The sequence below is a fragment of the Sminthopsis crassicaudata genome, chromosome 1 (assembly GCF_048593235.1).
Source record: "Sminthopsis crassicaudata isolate SCR6 chromosome 1, ASM4859323v1, whole genome shotgun sequence".
Classification (NCBI taxonomy): domain Eukaryota; kingdom Metazoa; phylum Chordata; class Mammalia; order Dasyuromorphia; family Dasyuridae; genus Sminthopsis; species Sminthopsis crassicaudata.
Genome location: NC_133617.1, coordinates 620,806,637 through 620,825,874, shown reverse-complemented (window position 1 = coordinate 620,825,874; position 19,238 = coordinate 620,806,637). Strand labels below are relative to the sequence as shown.

The 19,238-nt window shown below is 37.3% G+C and overlaps 1 protein-coding gene and 1 pseudogene across 1 annotated transcript in view; both read right to left on the bottom strand.

Annotated features, from left to right (window-relative positions):
• C9 (complement C9) overlaps positions 1-10,823 on the bottom strand; it is a 50,905-nt gene extending 40,082 nt beyond the window's left edge. The window contains 1 exon segment of the mRNA XM_074282608.1: positions 10,747-10,823. Coding sequence (XP_074138709.1) covers positions 10,747-10,823 — 77 coding nt within the window.
• On the bottom strand, positions 691-4,141 carry LOC141552265 (PHD finger protein 23 pseudogene; annotated as a pseudogene).
• Positions 10,824-19,238: the final 8,415 nt, after the last annotated feature.

Below are 19,238 nucleotides of genomic sequence, written 5' to 3'. Positions count from 1 at the left end.
AGATGACAATTCTCTATTCACTATTCCATGCTGACTCTGACATTGCTATTTTTAGGAATATATAGTGGACTATGTGTGTGGGTGTGTTCTTAATTGCTTTTTAAATGTAATAAAATGTCAGTAATCATGCACTTCTCCCTCCCCTTGCTAGGTCTCCAAATAGAAACCTACGGGCAATGAGACTTAAAGCCAAAAAAAGCTTTGTGGTGCAGCTGCTTGGGTCAGGAGCGCCAGACTCAGGGGGCCTTCTCCCCTCCTTGGAGCAGCTGAACATGGCAGGCAGCAAGGGCAAAGGACTTCAAAGGCAGTGCAGCCTTCCCAGGGCATGCATGGGATCTCATGTCTGCTCAGCAGGGCACTGCACAGCCTGCAATCTGGACTGTTTAAATTGGTTTTTCCATTTAAGAAAGAGTCAAGGTAAATACATGAGATTCAAATGATAGTGAATCCCCTCTCCTACCCTCTTCTGGGAAGCAAGGTTCCTCAGCAAATGAAAATATTTTCCAAATGAGAAAATAATTATTTGACAAGGAGCAGGAAGCACAATGATTGAATAAAGGAAAGATTCATTGCAACAGTTTAAAAAAGGACGTGGAAAAAAAGTATACAATATTTTTTTTCATATAATAGAAGTAAAAATAAAACAAAACACATTTTATTGGATATTTTTATATACATTGAAACCTCTCATAAATTCTTCTTTTTTTTTTTTTAAACACAAAAGAGCCCACTTTGTTTTATTTACAAACACGATATATGTACAAGCAGCTGGCCAATATTATTAAAACAAAGAAGTAGGTAGATGATAGAAATATCACCTGTCCCACACAAAAGACAGAGATTCATGTGTTACCTTCCTTTGGCCACCTGAGCCAAAAGGTTTTCAAAAGGAAAGAAATGGGAGAAAGGGTTCAAGAAAATAAAAGGTAAGAATCCAAACAAATGGTGGAAGAAAGGGGTAGGCAATGCTATGTTACACTAGAGGTATAGTCAACTGCCTCACCCCACCTTGATTCCAACCCTAGTTTGGGCTGGTGGATATGGGATTAAGCAGGAACAACTGGCAGAACAGTGAAGGGATGAAGTAGGGAATCTTAGGAAGAGGGACACCTTCCTGTTCAATGGATCAAAATTCAAGTCCTAAAGGCGTGAGGGGAAAGACCCATTCATTCCCAAGCAAGCCTTTCTTGAGAATCCCCACCTCATAATAGGACAGTGTTCAAATCCCAATGGATCAGTGGCAACATAGGGACCCCCATCGTGGTGGGGATGTCTCTGGGAAGAGTCCCAACTTGGAAGTAGGAGAGGTTTGGGGTGGGTCGGATCTTAGGGCTCTCCAGGCTTAGAGAGACCACTGGACTCAAGGGCCTCTGGTCACAACTTCTTGCACTTCTGGCAGAAAAATATATCAGGGACGTTCTTAATCTTAATCTTAGCACATGAAAGATGGACCATGTTCCACATAAACTGCACTCAATCATGGGCCTCCCTGCAAAAGGCTTCTGGCAATAACAGGTGATCAAGTCCCATGAGTCATCGCCTGATTCTACCATGATGTCCTCATCCATTACCCGCATTTCACCCTCACTGGAGCTCCCATCCCCATCCTGGCTCGTCTCTGTGCTCCCCACTTCCTTGGCTTCACTCTCTGTAGGGATACCTCCTGGTGGGGTTGAGGTGAGGGGCCGAGGGCCCTCAGGGGGTGGAGGGAGTAAAGAAGCTCGGGCCTCACCCCCACCACTGCCTGCTACTGCTGATGTCACTGCTACTATTTCATCTTCTTCCTCCTCCTCTTCCTCTTCCTCTTCTTCAGAGTCTGTGTCGCTGGGAAGAGCTCGAGGGGGCCCAGAAGGGGGGGGATCGATCCCCCTTCTCCGGCGTTTTCAACTTTCGCTTCTTACTCTTCTTTATTCTTGATCTCTTCTCACCATCTGCAGGAGCTGACCGGGACCTCCGAAGCACTCCAAAGTTTCCTCCCCCACCTGGCCCTTTCGGTTCTTTCGGTCCTTTTTTTCGGGAAGGTTGAGGGAGATCCTCCTGGGAAGCAATGACAGGGGTAAGGGTAGTAGGGGGCCGAGGAGCATGTGTTGGGAGTGCAGGGACCAGAGGGGGTGCCACTTTGGGTCCATCCAGATCAAAGAGAGAGTCCTTACGCTTCATCTTCTCAAGCAGTGTAGCATTGTCAGAGCCTGCAGCCGAGGAAAGGTGGGCCCTGGTGGAGGGGGGGCCTGCTTGGGCAGCCCTCCTTTTGGAAGATTTAGCCTTTTTGACAAAAATCTGGATGGTTCGAAGGTCTGAAGGGGCTGAATCCCAGCCATCACTATCTGCAGCACTCTCTCCCGGAAATGGTGAACTAGAGCCAGAGGCTGGTCAGTCACTTTCCTCTTTGCTGGAGGGAATGTAGCCAGCATATGCCAAGACAAAACTGCAAAATTTGTTGAAGTCTTCAATTGTTCGCCTTCGTTTTTCAGGGGGCTGGGCCTCTGGCTTCAAGTTTCGGGGCTGGGCTCCGCCATGGCTTCCAGCTTCGCCACTGCCCCGCCCCTCCCCCCACCCCCACCCCCAGACTCCCGGTGCGGTCTCCGGTGCCTCTACAGTCTTCCACCCTCCTGAGACTGTCTCAACCCTAACCCCAGCTCAAGTTCGGGTTCCGTCCTGCTACCCTGTCTTCTCCCGAGCTCCTCTGTCCCTTGTGGTTGAACCGCCTGGCTCCTGCCGCCTCCCGCACTCCCGGACCGGACCCTCCCCACCCCCCGCCATAAATGATTCTTTATAGAATAGAATTGGGTAGGAAGGAGACACATTTGAATCCTAGTCCAGAAGGTTTCAATACTAAAGTCCTTAAAGATACATCTGATTATGCAGCTAAGTAGCATAGTCTATAGTAGTGGGCTTGGAGTCAGAGAAACTCTGTGCAAGCCACTTAACCTGTCTGCTTCAGTTTTCTCATCTGCAGAATAAAGCACCTATCTTTCAAGGTTTTTTTTTTTTTTTTTTTTTAATTTAAAGGAGAAGTTGAGATATTTGTAAAGAGTTTTGCAAACTTTAAAGCACTATGAATTCTATTATTTTTATGTAGTGGTCTCACCTATACAATGGCTCCCCATTATGGACTAGTAATGCTGGAGAACTTCAATGTTCTTTTAATGATTATAATCTTAACTTTGGCAACATGAAAAATAATCACTGATCATTTGATTCAGTTCTGAATTTTGGAAGGCAGGATAATATATCTGCCTAGACCTCTTGGAAAGAAAAGCTAACCTTTGCTGCTATTTCAATATTCTCCTTTCCCGTAGAATGTAAGATCCCTGAAGGCAGAGATTATTTTTGTGTTTGTGTTCCCAGTATCTAGCATCGCACTGTGTACATTGTAGGTGCTTGATAAATGTGAGTTGAATTTAATTTAATTCTCCTTAATTACTGACTTTATTACCTAATTTATTGAATGCTTAATATTAAACAAAACACTGTAAAATGAGTCACACTCAGGTAGAAAGAAGGAAAAATTATTTTCTTCATTCATCCCCAAAACATTGGCAATTCACGGTCTGCTTTGTATTGCTCAGAGATGTCAATAATAAAGGATGTTAGAAAAGAGTGGAATATTTATTCCCAACTGATAAAAATCGAATGGTCAAAGATATTTTTCTGGTACCCTGTTTATAAACCATAATTATTAAAGGGTTAAAATTTTTCTACCTTATTGGTCAGAATTTTCCTTTTATGAATGAAAACCTTAGCCTAGTACATATAGACTGTTCAATTAATCTCTTGACAATTGGACTGACCAAATTTTGGACTTATCCAGAGTGTAAAATTTGCATTATTATGCAAATAATGTGGACAAAAACTTAAAATCTGTAATTTGCCTCTCTTGGAAAAAGTAACTTATAAAACCAAAAATTGCTACCAGGCAAATATATATGCATATGTGTGTATGTGTGTATGTATATGTGTGTGTATGCATATATACATATATGTATACACACACACATATATATATATACACACACAGATAAAACACTATATATGCTGATAACTAATATGTAGACTAGGTCAGCAGGTTTAGCACATCTTGATTTGGGGTCAATAATGATCACTTACAACTTGATAAAAGAAAGTTCACCTCCAACGACATCTCTTCCTAGAAGCCTTTCTTGATCTTCCCAATTAGAATGATCCTTTCCCTTTCCAAACTCACATTGCATTTTATTGAAACTTACATGCACTTCCATAATTTTGTATGGCACTTCATTATTTCTCTATTATTTAATTATTAGGTTATAAACTCTATAAGGACAAGAGCATGTGTTTGATGCAGTGATGGATTTAGCATCACAGGTCCCAGTATCATTTCCAAGCTTTGCTGTTTATGAACCTGTCTAATCTTCTGTAAGCTATTTTACCTTACTAAGTCACAGGATCTGTAACACTAAAATAAAAGTTTTGTATGACACCAACTCCAAAATTCTTTCTAGTACTGAATCTATGATCTTAGGGGCATCTGGTGACACGGTGGATACAGCTCTAGGACTGAAATCAGGAAAACCTGAATTCTATTCTGATCTTGGACACTTACTAGCTGTATGATCCTGGACAAATTATTTTGTTTGCCTGTTTCTTCATTTATAAAATTGGGACAATAATCACACCTATACCTCAGGGTTCTTGTAAATAAATATCAAATGAGATTATACTTGCTAAGTAAGTGCTTAGTAAAATGCCTGGCACATAGTGAGTGCTTTATAAATGTTAGATATTATTCAAGACAACTGGGGATGTATACTTTACCATTGGACCCAGATATCTCTGGAGGGGAAAGTGAGGCAAGTGACTTTGCACAGCATGTCATAGTATCACCTCCTTGATGTCCTGGTCCTCTTCGAGAACAATGGACAAAGAACAATAGCCATTATACTATTATTTTTTAGGGGATCTAGGACAGCATCTTGTATAGAACAGATGCCTAATGAGTATTTTAATGCCATTGATAGTTGTAACAGATATATATAATATGTTCACACAGTAACTAGAAATATGGAAGTAGTTTCTTTTAATGATAAATGAAGAAAAGGTCCCTGATTTTACCTACCCTTTTCTATTCCTTGAATGTTTTCTAGTCAGATAGATATAATACATATAAACTTAACCAAACTTGATTCTGTTTAACTATAATATTACTATGAGATAAAGAGGCACTATCTTCTATCTTATTTCAAATTATGCTTACACATTTTCATCTTTCTTTAAAGTCCTCTTTTATATATATGTATTCAGCAATGTCACCGAAGGTTCTGATACTCTGTGAATTTCTGATGTATTATATCCTAATAATGTCACGACAGTTTGCTATCCCCAAATGTCTTTTGAACTTTCAGTTAAATTGTGAAGTGGTTGTTGTTCCTTCTCTCTTTATAGGTATTAAAAGGGATGATATTTCTCAAATATGGAGAAGGGACTTCTAGTTAAATAGTCCTGATTTAGTTTAGTTCACAGAAAAATTATGTACAAATATGTGACAGGCAGATGTTGCAGAGACACAGATGAAAATCAGCATGGCCCTTGACCTTAATTTATGGTACACTCAACGAAAGGAGGTTTTTATTGATTAAGTGGAATTGGAGGCATCAGAATTCACATCTATTTTATGGTAGTATAATTGGATTTGGGGATTGACTGTTTTCAAGGGGAAGTCAAGGTGGAGTGATCACATGTATTAACTAGAGGAGCCTTTTTCAGATCTTTCCTCTGAATGCATTTCATGAAAATGCATAATTGAAAAGGACAATATGATTCATTTGAGATATAATGGGATATCAGAAGAACATAAGCTCCTGGTGGGCAGGGCTTTTTGTCTTTATATATATAGGGCTCAGCACAAGACAGTGGCACTTCCTAAATCCTTGTTGGTTGACCAATTAATCTTTGCACAGATGGAGATATAAAAAGAGTTTGTACTAAAACACTGCAGAGGTTATGAATTCCTTCCTCTCTGTTTCCAATGATTATACTCTGATCCAGACCATTGTTATCTCACATTTAGAGACTCCCCTATAATCTTTCCTATGGATGATTTTCAGATAAAAGCCCCTAAAACACTGATTTGTTTTCTTTTTTTTTTTTTAATTGTAAACTTAACATTATTAATGAACAAATATTATTAACAAATTATTAACAAACAAACATTTCAGGATACAAAGAAAAAGGAAGGTGACTATATAAGACATTGTAGGCTTCCATTATGTAGATTTAAAAAAAAATAAATCTTATTAAGATTCCATTCTACTCTTTCCTGGTTTGCATATTTAAAATTTCCTGAAGTAAAACAATAAAAACAAAGCAACAAAAAAAGTAGGAAAATGTCTTCAAGTTTTTTTTTTTTTTTTAATAGAAACTTTTAAAGAGAAGTATAATAAAAACTAGAATCTTTACCCTAAAATTAGGGAGGATGAAATTCTTTAGTGGGGCAGCTAGATAGGGCACAGTGAGTGAGGCACAGTGAGTAAAGCACAGGGCCTAAAGTCTAAAGGTCTGATTTCAGAGTTGACATCAGAGACTTCTTAATTGTATGATCCTGAGAATATCACTTAACTCTATTTGCCTCAGTTTTCTCATCTGTAAAATAAGCTAGAGAAGGAATTGCAAACTACTGAAGTATTTTTGCCAAAAAATTACCCAAATGAGATAATGAGGACTTGGACTTGACTGAAATGAATGAACAACAAAACTCCCCCAGTTCTTCAAACATATTATGAAAATATCTCAGGAAAAAAAGCAATGTTTCCTCAAAGCTATTTCTCTCACTTTTTAAGGTAAGGTTTCATGTTTAGGGAATATGAATTCTAAAACTGATTCACAGTATTATTCCTTTACTTGTGGAGAGTCTTTAGTGAGGAAAAACTCAGAATCAGAGCAGAAGCATAAGGTCAGGGAGTCAGAGCATTAGAGAGGGCTTAACTTCACTTAAGTTTCTTTAGACACTTAAGTGTCTAAATTGTTCATCTGATCTGACCATTTATTAATTACTGACCCAGGCTACTATATCAGAACACTTCACTCCTTATGGCTGTTACAGGTCTCTGGAGGGTAGAGGTCCTAATCAATTAGTTCTTTCCCCAGAAACTCTCTCTTCTTGCTCCTGAATATTAATCTCTATGATTTACAGCAGTCCTCTACTTAGATAAAAATTACTCTCTATTTGCTTCCTGTAAGAATATTAACATTCCTATAAGATCAACTTGGCCTTTTCCCTGCCTTCCCCCTCCTAGTCTATGATCCTGCATATCTAATGATTTTTCTTCTCAGTCATTCTGCTATTAGAACTGTCTGCAATTTCCAATGGACTAGTGATGGAGAGATCCATCTGCACCTGAGTGTGGATCACAACATAGCATTTTTACTTTATTTGTTGTTTTCTTGCCTTTTGTTTTCTTTCTCATTATTTTTCCTTTTTGATATAATTTTTCTTGTGTAGCATGATAATTGCGGAAATACGTATGGAAGAATTGCACATGTTTAACATATATTAGAGTACTTGTTATTTAAGGGAATGGGTGGGGGGAAGGGAAGAAAAAAATTTGGAACACAATGTTTTGCAAGGGTGAATGTTGAAAACTATCTATCTATATATTTTGAAAATAAAAAGCTGTAATTTTAAAAAAAGGAACTGTCTGTAGATTGTGACATAATTAACCACTCTTTCTTTCTAGATATATTCTTTATTCTCTTCTCCCTTCTCCTCTTAACATAGTCCATTCAGTTTAGGAACACTGCTTTGGGGCCAAGCTGTCTTGATTGGTGAGTAATTAAATGTCAAATCACCCAAGCCACCATATCTAGCTTGCCTGGTGCCATATGCATATGTAGATTATTATTTATCATTTATTACATTGTTCAGAAACATTATTATATATTTTAGATCCAATTTATGTGATTAGAAATTGTTTATAAGAGGCAGCTAGATGGCACAGTGAATAGCACACTACCCCTGAAGTCAAGAGAACCTGAGTTCAAATATGGCCTCAAACACTTAATACTTCCTAGCTGTGTGATCTTGGGCAAGTCACTTAATCCCAATTGCCTCAGCAAAAAAAAAAAAAAAAAAAAAAAAAAAAATTGTTTGTGCTAGAATATTGCCCTGACTTCAGTAGTAATTCTGTAAGAATATTGGAGAGGGCTAAAAGGAATTTGGGGTACCCCGGGGAATGTTTCTATTTGCTAATCGTCATCTCAATCTATTTTGCTTTGAAATTGCTTTCTCAGCAAAATGCTTAATTGAGAATACATAATCCAAGTATTGGTTCCTTTGTCTAAATCTTATAAATATCAATCTTCCAGAGCCTAGAAAGAGAGAGAACTATACCTCCTCTCCCATTGGCTCTCCCCTATTAAATTTCCTGATACATTCCTTTGGAAAACTACTTTAAGGCAGCTGGATATCACAGTGTATCCACTGAGCACAGGCCCTGAAATCAGAAGAACCTCATTTCAAAGTTGTCTTCAGACATGTAACATTTTCTAGCTGTGTGACCCTAGACAATTGCATCACAAAACAAATATTAATAGAAAACTTATTTGGATTTTGAGAGTTTTCTTAAGAACAACATCTGAGAATGTTAATCAAATTAATGATCCTGAAAATAATATGACAATCAATTATCTTGTGGCTTTGCTCACCATCCCTGTGACCATCTGTCCTTCCTTGGTCCCTGCTGTCTCCTAAGTGTTTTCTCTTCATTAGACTGTAATTTCTCATGTTCAGTGATTTTCTTCCTTTGTATTTGTTTCTCCTGATCCTCATAGATGCTTAATAAATGCTACTTTTTTTTTTTTCCATTCACTGACTCCTACTGGCAGAGTTGGGATCTTAGAAGGCAGGTGATAGTTATCATTTAAGATTTGGACATTTGGGATTGCAAATGTAAATATGGAAGACATATTAGAGATCATTGAGCTCAACCCTATCCTTTTGGTATTTAGACAATTTTATCATGTCTGACTCAGTTTTCTTGGCAAAAACAATGAAATGGTGGGGCAGCTACATGCTGCCAGAGCACCAGCCCTGGAGTCAGGAGGACCAGCATTCAAATACAGCCTCTGACATTTAACACTTACTAGTTGTAGATCTTGGACAAGTCACTTAACCCTAATTGCCTTCCTTCACCCCCAAGGGAAAAAAAAACTATGTGGGAGTGATTTGCCATTTCTTCTCCAGCTCCTTTTACAGGTGAAGAAACTGTAGAAAAAAAGGGTCACACAGCTTGCAAGTGTCTAAGGCCAGATTAGGATTCAGGAAGAGGAATTTTCTGTACTCCAAACCTAGCTCTCTATCCATTGTGTCATCCTAGCTGCCTCTCATTTTTCAGGTGAGGAAACTAAGTGCCAGAAAAATAAAATAACTCTTCCAAGATCACAACAGTAGCTGAATAGAAATTTGAACTCAGGATCCTTTACTGTGGATTCAGCCTATACTCACTATACCATGCTGCTTTTGTGGCATTGCTCTCTGCTTCTGTCTTTTTTACCCTTTTTTTTTTTTAACTGATTTTTCCTCCATCTTCTATTCATTAAATCAAAGTATTTCCCAAAGCTCTGCCCTTTACTTGGTCCAAGTAAATAATCTTTACTTGGTCATAATCTTTCCCTTGGCCAAAATCTTTCCCTTGGTCATCTTATCAGCTCTTTTCATTTCAATAAACATTTCCATGTAGGCAACCTACAGACCTTATCTATGCCCTAATCTCAAGTCTTGTCCTTCCTACTATCTTCCGGATATCTCAATCTGGTTGTCCTTCCTTTATTTATTTATTTATTTTTTTTTTGGCTAGGCAAATTGGGGTTATATTAATTGCGCAGGATCATACAACTAGTAAGGTTTAAGGTCTAAGGATGGATTTTAATTCAGGTTCTCCTGTTCTATCGAGTTGCCCCCTCCAGCTGTTTTTTCAGTAAATTCAAACTCAAAATATTCAAAAACAGTCTTCACCATCATTCTTCTTTAACCCTTTATTTTTTCAATTCTCCATTTCTGTTAAGGGCATTACCCCCCTTTCTGTCACCCAAGTTTTTAACCTGAGGGTAATCCTCAACCCTTTTTCTATGCCTTTCCCTCCTCTTGCCTACACAGTTATTTAATAAGTCTCAACAATTCTACTTCTATAATCTTTCTTATCTATCACCTTCTTTCCATTCATTCTCTGGTTTAAGCAGAAATCACCTCTAGCTCAGACTATTATAACAGCCTCCTAATCAGTCCTCGACTTCCAGTCCAACTCTTGCAATGGACTCTGCCCTCAGTCTTGACTCCCAGAATTCTTATCATCCTCTAAAACTCAATTCAGATGCTACTGCCTCCTTTGGGAAACCTTCCCCAATCTTCCCACTTGTCAATACCATTTTTCCTTCTCAAATAACATGTATCATACTTTTGTCTGAATAAATTTTATCCCCAGTACAGCAAGCTGTTGGGGGCTAGGAATGTTATCATTTTTATCTTTTATGATTCTGGAGATCACCTAGACCTTGCACTTATTGGATCAGAGGTAGCTAGATTTAGAGCTAGAAAGGACTTTATGTCCTACTTAATCCAATCCTCATATTATGGAGGAAGACACAGGAGATTAAATGAAGTCCAAAGTCATGTGACAGGACTGAGATTTGAATCAGGGCACATGCTTAATAAATGTTTAGTTGGATTGAATGAAATGAGAACTATCTAGCAAAGGGGAAAAGTTATGGGCTCACCTTGTCATAGATCCATCCATCAAAAGACTTATTTCCAAAATCCATATTAGAAATTTGAATCTCTGGTCAAGGGACATGCTGCTTGTCTCTTAGGAAGTTACCAAAAGAGTAGTTGTGATTGATTTTGTAATCTATTTATCTTCAGTGGGAAGGACAGAGTACTCTCAAAGTATTTCCTGTCACTGGTCAGATTCATTGCTGATTTTTGTTAGAGCTCCAAAGTCCAGTCAAAGAAAAATGAATGGTCTGTTACTATTATCTTCTGAAGATTTGAAAAATAAGACTTCTATCTTGATTCTAACTTAGTTAAGATGTTGGGCCTCTCTAATTCTGTACAATATTTCTGATTTGCTATGGCTTCTTTAGAATGTCCCAATGTATGGTAGGTAGCTAGGTAGTACAGTGAATAGAGTGTTGGGCCTGGAGTTAGGATAGCTCATCTTTCTGAGTTTAAATGTAGCTTCAGATGCTTACTAGCTGTGTGACCCTGGGCCAGTTACTTAACCCTATCTGCCTCAGTAGGTGCTCTCTCTCCCCTCCCTCTCCTCTCCCCATTATCTTTCATGTACTTTGTACTTATTATACTTACCTATGTATATATTCTTTCTTTTTAGTAAAATGTCGATTTCTTGAAGGGAGAGACTTGTCTTCAAATCTCTAACACTTAGCTCAATGCCTTGTACAAAGTAGATGCTTATCAGGAGTTTTCAGAATTCAGGAAAGTGTGTAGTGCAAGGAATTCCTATGTACAACATGGCTGGGGTCAGAACAGCTTGTAAATAGAGGCTAAAGCCACTATCTGCCTCAGTTTTCTTATCTGTAAAATGAGTAGAGAAGGAAATGGCAAACCATTCCAGTATTTTTGCAATGAAAACTCCAGATGAACTCGAACGGGACTAAAACCACAGCAATGAATAGCAGGGATCAGGAGCTTTAGCTCTATTGTTTATAGGGGCATAGAAATCTCATCCAAAATAGTAACATTGAGTTAGCTGAATATTCAGGTTCCAAACTATAATTAGACTGAGAACTATAAGTAGTTATTATTTCCACATCTTGACTTTCCTCATCACAGATTCAATATATGGCAGATGTGGCATAAGAAATTAAATGGGAATTTGGGGGGAGTTTTGTGGAAGCTGCAGACATCAAATGAAGGCTAATAGATAAAACTTAGATGAAAAATAGATGAATTAGAAACGCAGAAATGAATAGAGCATATGTATAGTATTGCATATCACCATATTTAATCTTTTAATACCATAAATATACACATTTTCTTCTTCTCTGCTATGAGGGCCAAAAAATTCTAAACATATTTTCCTGATTGTGCATTTAAGCTCAATGATGTAGAAAGGCTATCTACAGATTAGGGTGAATAGGACTTTGTCTCAGGGTACCACCTTACTAGGAGGAATTTCTCCACTCTACATTTAGGTCCTTCTCCAGTCAATCTGATCTATATTTGGCCACTGGACCTGGATGGCTTCAGAGGAAACACTGAGACTGGTGACTTTGAAAGCCTCTTACATATTCTCTTGCATGTCAAGGCATCACATTCCTGATGTCATGGTCCTCTTCAAGAACAAAGGGAAAAAAACAACTTTCTCCACTGTAAGCTTACTTACTTCCCATAGTGACCACTCCTTCCATGTCTCATCATAAAATTCTGTGTCAGCCCCTAGGTGGCCCACCCATTGTTAGATCTAGAATTACCAATTATATTCCCCCTCCCCAATTCCATTGCTTTTGCTTAGGATGTTTTTTTTCTTTTTTTCTTACTCTTTTTAAGATCCTAACCTTCATAGCTTTATCACTTTTAGGGAATGGCAAATGTCATAGGAGCATAGACATAGAGCCCAGGTGATCTTAGAAGAATTGAGTTTAAATATCTCTTCCCCACTTTATGGTTAAGAAAACTGAAATTCAGAGAAGTAAAAAAACCCCAAAAACCTAACAACCCCCCCCACCAATTTTGTATGTGTGTATGTTTTCTAGAACATAGCAAATTGTTTAAAAATTATTTCAGTGCAATCACAGAACTCAATAAGATATGTTTGCATTTTTAGGATTCAATACAATAGAATACTTTTGTATTTTGGTTAAATATATACAGAGAAAAAAATTTAAAACATAGAAAAAAAGATAGTGATATTGTTGTGCATTAGGAAGGGCATCTAAAATTAGAAGAGATCTGGATTCAAATTCTACCTTTGACATTTAGTAGTCCATGGGATAGCCATTCAATCTGAGCATCTCTGCTTCAATTTTGTCAGTAAATTAGAGAATAATAACATCTGTCATTCTGAATAAGATGAGAAAGATTTGCAAACCCCAAACACTATATAAAAGTCCTTTGTTACCACTAGAAAAATAAACCATTTCCCACACTGATCCAATATGGCGTGCTTTTCCATTAATGCTTGGTTTTGTTTTGGAGTTAGGAGAAACTGAAAGGAAAATAGAAGCAGGATAAAGGTCTCAATCTTGTTTATAATTCCAGAAGAAAGAACTGTTCTTCTCTTTCTCCCTTTCTTTCTTCTTTTCTTCCTCCTCTCTTCCCTTCTTTCCTTCCTTTTCTTCTTTTTTAATAGTAGGTGCCAAATGTTTGTTGAACAGAATTCAGTAATGGAAACAATTGAGTACAAAAGGAAGATTTTGATTTTTCTGATCAGGGGTATCAACTTGGCTATTGACAAACACCCTCTCAGTTGTAGGTGCTCTCTCCACCCCCACTCCCACCCCCATTATCTTTCATGTGCTTTGCACTTATACTTACCTATGTATATATTGTTTCTTCTTAGTAGAATGTAGGTTTCTTGAAGGGAAAGACTTGCCTTCAAATCTCCACCACTTAGCTCAATGCTTTGCACAAAGTAGATGCCTATCAGGAGTTTTCAGAATTCAAGTGCAAGGAATTCCTATGTACAAGATGGCTGGGGTCAGGACAGCTTGTAAATAGAGGCTAAAGTCACCAGAATGCTAGAGCCCCAGAATGTGGCTCCTAAGGACAGAAAGGACTTGATTTCAACAGTTCTCAGACTGCTGTGAAAACAACACATCTGAGTGGTGTTTCACTGGTGCAGAACTGCAATATACAAAGGCAGAACAGACTTTTCCATGGCTCATGAAATGGGTGGGAAATGACTACAACTAGATAATTGAATGATTCCATGGCCACAAGCCACTTCCTGTGCAGCCTAACAAGTAACATGTTAGCATTGGCCCAGGGAATGTATAGCCAGGAGATACCACATACATATTTTTGCATCTCTTTAATGGATTTCATTCTTGAGGCTCATTTTGAGAGTACAAATATAAAGAAAGGCAAAGCCTTTAGATAAAGTCTGAGAATATTTTACTCTAATTAGACTTAATTATAAGTAGGTGTGACCAGAGCTTGTAAGCAACTTTCCCATTTGGAAACTGACTCATCTAATATATTTAGAAAAGTTTGTAGTTTTTTCTTGGCCAAGTTAATTTGAATGATGAACTGTTTTGTAATACACTTGGGAATTTAGCTATGATTTTCTGTTATATTATAGATTAAAAATCCTACAGCAAGTTAATGAGCAGGATAAGCACTGAATAATATTAATGATGATGAGCACAGTTGATATTTATGTAGTATTTCTTGCTTTTTCAAACTTTCACAAGTAACCTTTACATGTACACAAACACACACACAAACACAACCACACATACACGTTGATGCTTACTTTCTGAGTGATATTGAGTGAATCATTTAACCTCCCTGAATGTTGAATTCCTCATTTATAAAATGAAGAAATTAGGCTTCTTAGCCTCTGAGGTCTTTTTTAGTTCTAGGTCTTTGAGTCTTTTGAGTGCCTCTGATCTGCTCTGAATCAAAGTCTTGATGAACTCATCATGAAATGATCCATGATCAACTAGACATCATGATCTATTAGAATCAAGGTATGGAAACCTTGTTGAGCAAGAACAGTATGGTTCCTATAACAATTTGCTAGAATAGAATATAATTTTAGAATAGAAAAATCACCTTAGAAATCATAGGATCACAAATGCAGAGTCAGAAGGGACTCTTCTAGACAGAGGCTATCTAGTCCAATCTTCTTATTTTATGGATGAAGAATTGAGATTCAGAGACTTACCAAAGTCTTGGAAGTAGTAAGTGGATATGATCCCAGATCTTCTTTCTCTAAATTCAACACTCTTTCCACTCTTCCACTCTGAATTTTCATGTTTTCTGCCCTCTCATTTCAAAAATGAAAATCTGAGGCTAAAGAAAACTTTGCCTAAAAGCACCGAACTAAATTATGGCAGAATTGAAAACAAGCCTACCTTTGCCTTCTGATTTCTAGTCCATCATTCTCTTCTCAATAGATCAAGGCTCTCACTTGGAAGAAGTAATTATTATTAAGGTCTGGATGTCTGTAAAGTATGAATGGACCCATTAAAGGATATACATTTACAAGGCTCTTACTATATTCCAGACACTATGTTACATATTGGGTATACAAAGAAAGACAAAAACATATTCTTTTCCCTCAGGGAGCTCACATTCTAACAAGGCAGACATTATAAAAATGAGGGAGACAATATGTAAAATACTATACATATTAGATATGTGTATCTGTTCTTGGTCTGTCTCTGTCATTGTCTGTCTCTTTCCCTCTCATAAATTAGAGGTAATCTCAAAGGAATTAACAGTAGCAACTGGGTGGAGTAAAAGTGTCTTGCATAAAGTAGGATTCACTCTGAGTCTTGAAAAAATCAGGGAAGCCAAGCAGACTATGAGATAAAGCATTCTGAGCATAAGACTCAATCAGTGAATAGGTTTGGAGTCTGTGTTGTATGGAAAGAACAGCAAGAAGGAAAGTGTTGCTGTATTATAGAATATAGGAAGAAGAATATATGTAAAATGTAAGAAGATTGGAAAGAATCCTGTTCTCTGACCATGAAGGGCTTTAAATGACAAACTTATTATTTTATTTTATTTTGTATTTGACCCTTTTGAACCTCTAGGAACAATATCTCTTCTAGGTGACAATCCTTCACATATGTGAAATAAGCTGTTGCACTGAGTCTATCCTTGACTTGTAGTTCTAAACAATTCGTTTTACCTTCTAAAAAGAAACCCCTATTCACTCTACTCTGCATCTACTGTGCTATTGGTTTTCAACTCCACAGACCAAGATAACCCTTTTAAAATAAGCTCATCAGTTCTAATTTCACCATCGTACTAACTCAAACCTTGACTGACAACCACTTCCTTCTGATTGTGGGACTGGAAGGAGGATTAATGAACACCTTCCAAAGAGGCAGAGAACCCATTTAGCCCAGACCATTCTTCATCTGCTACTCTCCTGGATTTCAGCTCCACAAAACAAGATGCCCTCCCTTCCTTCTGCCTTCCTTCCTCCTTTTGCATGTTATTTCTCCCTTTGGATTGTAAATTATTTGAGGGTGGAAACTTTCTTTTTATTAGCTGTATCTCCAACCTAGCACATAGTAGGTGCTTAGTGAATGTTTATTGGGTTGGATTGGATTTTACCTCTCTCAGTCTCATTTCTATACCTATAAAAGAAGATTCTGTGCTATTATAGAAGATCATTAGGGATGGAGCTAAAAGAGTTGAATTCAAATCTCAGTTTTACATTAATTTTGGGAAGGGTACCCTTCTCTCCCAGTCAACTGGTTTTATTTTTAGTAGATAACAAACAAACAAACAAAAGCGCCATTTATTATATACTTACTACTAGCCAGGTACTATTCTCTGATATATAATTATATACAAGCAAACCAATCCTTGCCTTCATGGAGCTTTCATTCTAAGGGGGAGGAAAAAATACATGACAAGTATATGCAAGGGGGCAGCTCGGTGGCATAGTGGATAGAGCACCACCCCTGAAGTCAGGAGGACTTGAGTTCAAATCTGGTCTCAGATTTAACACTTCCTGGCTGTGTGACCCTGGGCAAATCACTTAACCCCAATTGCCTCAGCAAAAAAAATAAAAAATAAAAATAATAAAAAATAAAAATAAAAAGGATAGGCAAGATGCTAGGAGGGAAAGTGAAGGGAAAGTTGAAGGAGAGGTTAGTGATATTGCTGGTATGTAGCAGGATGCAAATAGCACAGAAGCTTGGATCCCAGCAGCATAAGACCACAGTTGGCCTATCAGAACCAAGGTATAACTGGTTAGAGCTCTACAGCTGACTACTTGGCAACCTGGCTGTATAGAAACAGAATGCCCTTCAACTCAGGATCCCCTCCAGCCCCCAAAGATGATTAAGGCCTGCAGGACATATTTTCAGTATTTTATCTAGTATGTTGCATGTGGCTAGTAATTAAAACCTGGAATTTTTCAGAAAAACAAGAACCTAAGAGGAGCTTCATTAACTGATTAGGGAAGATGACAAATTGCTGGAGCTTGTCTATCAGCAACATGCTAATGACTATCATGTTAAAAGGGGTTGCTGGGGTTCCTAATCCTGAGCTTTCCAGACTAACACCATAGTAAGCACACTTCCAACATTCGAACAAAGTAGTTTTTTTTTTTTTTTTTTTTTAAGAATAAAAGGATAATGTTGCATAAACACTTCCCAGCAAGAAACACAGATATTTCATTATTTAGCAATCTCCTCAAATAATCATAGCTTAACTATTAACCAGAGATCTTGGAGGGTAAGGTGAGAAGGGAAAGGGGGCAGGGAAAAAGAGAAAGATCTTATTTCAGCAATAAGACTTTGCATTGTGCTTCCTGCTGTTTATGACATATTTCTGGAAATATAACTTATTTGACCACTGGATTATTTAAAGGCCAATCTAATTTGGAAATTATCCAGGCCTGGCACTCTTCCCTTTAAAGAAAAAGAATTGGAAACCCAATCAGTTTTACTTTTTTTTTGGTAAGGGTAAGGATAAATTTGCAACTCAAAGAATAACATGTTTAATGGAATCAACTGGGTCTATGAAAATATGGCATAAGGTAAAATAAGTAATAATAATAATAACTAACTTTATAGTACTCAAAGCACTTTACAAATGTAATTCTATTATATACTCACAATCATTAAAATTAGGTACTGTTGTTATCTCCATTTAATGATGAGGTTACTGAGGTAGACACAACTTGCAAGTGCTTGAGACTGGATTTGTATTCAAGGTCAACTGTTCTATTTACTGAGCTATCTAGCTGCCTCATACTAGACAGGAGAAGCCTAGAGATTATTCTTAGTCTAACTCCTTTATCTTAAAGATAATGAAATAAGCCAAAGAGTCCTTACCCTGTCATATAGGTAGCAAGTGGCAGAGCTGGGATACTATTTTAAGGGATTGCTAATACTGAAAGCAGTTATGTGGAACAGTAGAGTATGGCCTCTTAACTCATGAAGATTCTTCTTCCTGAATTCAAATCTGGCTTTAGACACTAGTCAAGTCTGTTCAATTCTGTCCTTACATACTATCACCCTAGGTAAGTACCTTGACTGCCTCGGTTTCCTGATTTGTAAAATGAGCTGGAAAAAAGTATTTAGGACAAAAAAATCACAACTCATGAAGAGCTGGACAAAACTGAAAGGGCTGAATAATAACAATAGCACTAGAAGTTACTGTTATTAGTGGCATTTTAAATTTTTCAGATGAAATTTAAAAGTTTTTTTTTTTTTTCAATTTATATAGCTGTTAATTGACAATTTTTCTCTTAAGAATTGATTGTACTGGGGCAGCTCAGTGGTAGAGCACCATCTCTGAAGTCAGGAGGACATGAGTTCAAATCTGGCCTCAGATATTTAACACTTACTAGCTATGTAACCCTGGGCAAATCACTTAATCCCAATTGCCTCAGCAAATAAAATAAAATAAAATAAATTGGTTCTACCCTTTATCTATTTATCCATTGGGAGAATGGCTTTTACTTTCATGTATTGGTATTACTTTCTTATAAATCTTATATATCAGATCCTTATGTATGATGCAAATTTCCTCCCTTAATCATTTACTTCTCTTCCTATCCTACTTGCATTGATTTTGTTTGTGCAAAAGCCTTTCCATTTTAGGTAATTATTTTATCTTAAATCACTTGTTTAGTTAATAATTTCTTCCTAATTCCTCTGATCTGGTTCTCTTAATTTTGTGATTTGGGTATATTTTTTTGAAGCTTATTGTAGTGTAAGATGTTAGTCTAAATCTAATCTCTGCCAAATTGCTTTTCAGTTTTCCCAATAACTTTAGTCAAATTGGGAATCTTTCCTCAAGTAATTTATGTACCCAGGTTTATTGAGCTTTGGATTATTGAATTCAGTTGTTTCTAATTCTTCCTTATATAGTCTGTTCCACTGATTTTCTATTTTGTAACCAGTAGCAAATACTATGTGTGATTAAATTATAATTTGAGATGTTGGAAGTGCTTCTCCCCTTTGTTTTTCCTCTCCCCATTATTTTCCCATGAAATTTTATATCTTTTGTTGTTTCAAAAAAAAAATCTCTTTGCCTAACTCTAACAAGTATT